Source organism: Oryzias melastigma, linkage group LG18, assembly GCF_002922805.2.
Source record: "Oryzias melastigma strain HK-1 linkage group LG18, ASM292280v2, whole genome shotgun sequence".
Classification (NCBI taxonomy): Eukaryota; Metazoa; Chordata; class Actinopteri; order Beloniformes; family Adrianichthyidae; genus Oryzias; species Oryzias melastigma.
In genome coordinates this window covers 1,527,302-1,529,887 of record NC_050529.1, presented here as the reverse complement: position 1 = coordinate 1,529,887, position 2,586 = coordinate 1,527,302, and the positions used below count along the sequence as shown (strand labels likewise).

General features: G+C 44.5%; 1 protein-coding gene across 1 annotated transcript; it reads right to left on the bottom strand.

Moving 5' to 3' along the window:
- Positions 1-1,139: 1,139 nt before the first annotated feature.
- Positions 1,140-2,287, bottom strand: lratb.2 (lecithin retinol acyltransferase b, tandem duplicate 2; the record flags this gene model as incomplete). Its single annotated transcript, XM_024288623.2, is given in 4 exon segments — positions 1,140-1,292; positions 1,445-1,519; positions 1,632-1,737; positions 1,901-2,287. Coding segments are annotated over 4 exon segments (522 nt in total), but the record flags the coding sequence as incomplete, so codon positions are not given.
- Positions 2,288-2,586: the final 299 nt, after the last annotated feature.

The window sequence follows — 2,586 nt, the reverse complement described above, 5'->3', positions numbered from 1 at the left end:
TCCAAGTCTTTAATCCAAGTCTGTGGTCCAGTTTTTAGTCTGGGTCTGTGATCCAAGGCTTTAGTCCAAGTCTATGTCCAAGTCTTTACCCATGTCTATGGTTCAAGTCTTTAGCCCAAATCTATGGTTTGAGTCTTTAGTCTGAGTCTTTGTCCAAGTATTTAGCCCGAGTCAATGTCCAAGTCTTTAATCCAAGTTTGTGGTTCCAGTTTTTAGTCTGGGTCTATGATCCAAGGCTTTAGCCTTAGTCTATGTCTGAATTTTTCATCCAAGTCTTTAATTCAAGTCTGTAGTTCCAGTCTTTAGCCTGAGTCTATGTCCAAGTCTTCAGCCAAAGTCTATGGTTCGAGTCTGAATGTATGGTCCAAAGTTTTAGCACGAGTCTATATCCAAGTCTTTACCCCATGTCTATGGTTTAAGTATTTAGCCCAAGTCTATACCAGAGTCTTTGATTCAAGTTTTTGAGACAAGTCTATGGTTTGAGTCTTTAGCTGGGTCTATGCCTGATTCTTTACCCAGTCTATGGTTCGAGTTTATTCTTAGTCTTTGTCTGAGTCTTTAGCCCGAGTCTATGTCCAAGTCTTCACCCAGAGTCTACAGTTCGAGTCTATAGCCCAAGTCTATGGTTCAAGTCTTTAGCTTAAGTCTAGCGTAGTCTTTAGACAGAGTATTTGATTTGAGTCTGCAATACAAGTCTATGGTTCGAGTCTTTGGTATGAGTTTATGGTCCAAGGCTTTAGCCCAAGTCTAAGGCTGAGTCTTCAGGTGGAGTTTTTGATTTGAGTCTTTAATACAAGTCTATGGTTCGAGTCTTTAGTATGAGTCTATGGTCCATGGCTTTAGCCTGAGTACATGGCCGAGCGCTTTGCAGGAGTCTATAGTTTGAGTCTTTAGAACAAATCTATCATTCAAGTCTATAGCCTGAGTCTACAGTTCAAGTCAATAGCCTGAGTCTACAGTTCAAGTCTTTGGCCCAACTCTTTAGCCTGTGTCAAAGGTTCAAGTCTTTATCTCTTTATCTCAAGTCTGTGACTGGAGACTTTAGCCCGAGTCTATAGTCCAAGTCTTCATCTCGAGTCTTTATCCTGATCCTAACGCTGACAGACGCTCCTGACTCTCTGGTTCTTGCAGATCTTCACCTGGAAGGTCTGGAAGCTCATGGCGGTTCCGTATCTGCAGTACATGACGTAGTGCTCACAGTTGTACCACAGCAGGCTGTAGGGCACCTCCCCCTGCAGCTTCTCCGCCCTCTGAGCCACCTCCTCGCCCGGCAGCGCCGCCCGGCTGCACATCTGCAACGCGAGCACAGCCTGTCACCGACAAATCCAGAGCGGTAATCATAATCTGTAATCCCCGGATTCTCTGAGCCGGAGTTCAGCAGGTTTCAAGTCCAAAGTTCAGGTTTTCTGAGGTGGATGGCGACGAACGCCACGTCAGAGATCACCTTGTCCATGGGGTTCACCAGAATCTCTGCTCCGTAGGCGAAATCCTCCACCGAGTCCACTCTCACACTGCCACACTGAAAGAACCAAAAACCTTTGACATCAATCCAATCACTGCCTCCTACTGGCCAAACATGGAACTACAACAAGCGTCACTAAAACCAGAACCAACCGGATCTTCTCGTTTACCTTCGCCAGAACTCCCAGGATGAGTCTGGTGTTCGTGACCATCTGCTTGATCTGGAAATGGTCGCTGGAGACGACGGGCATGATGTCCGGGATGAAGTGAGCCACTCTGGGATGAAAGGAGGGGAGATCAAAGGAGATCAAAGGAGATCAAAGGAGATCAAAGGAGATCAACGAAATGAAAGAGAAAATAAAATAACACAAGATCAGATTATAGGGAAACAAATATAACTTTTGTAAGATGACCAATCAGGAACCAGCATCCGCCTCACCTTCCTCCTCCCAGGTAGATCCCAAAGTGAGTGAAGAGGGTCCGCGGGACCTCCAGCAGATCTCCTCTCTGGAACGTGGAGTCATGCTTGCTCTTCCTCCCCTCCTCTTCCTCCTTCTTCTCCTTCCTCCTCTGCTGAGGAGCGGAGGAGGAGATGAAGAGCAGCGCCAGCAGCTGCAGGGGGAACATGGTGAGGAGGCGAGGAGCGGTCGCCTCCTAAGGCTCTTATTGACCAGGAGGTGGGAGGAGCAGAGAGCAGCTCGGACTGGACCAGAACCAGAACTTCAGTCCGACTGCAGGAGAACTGAGAGGATTAAAGAGCAAGAGCTGCTCCACGGCTACACAAGCAAAAGACTCTAAACGACACAATTATTTTACAAGATTATTGTAAAACACAGAAAAAAAAAACAATTTATATTTAAACAAGTTATATAAAGTTATATTCTCTTCACAGCATGGAGGACAAAAGGCCTAAAAAAGGTTCCCAATTACTAGATTTGTTTAAGATCTGATAATAAATCATTTATTTTAATTTGTATATTTTGTTTATTTGTTGTAAGAGTTCAGATTATTTATTTATTTAGTGTGTTCTTCTGCTGTAGTTTCAACATTTCATGATAGAAATGATGAAGGTGGATGTGCTTTGATCAATTGTAATATCCTCATGCAGTTCAATAAAAAAAAAAA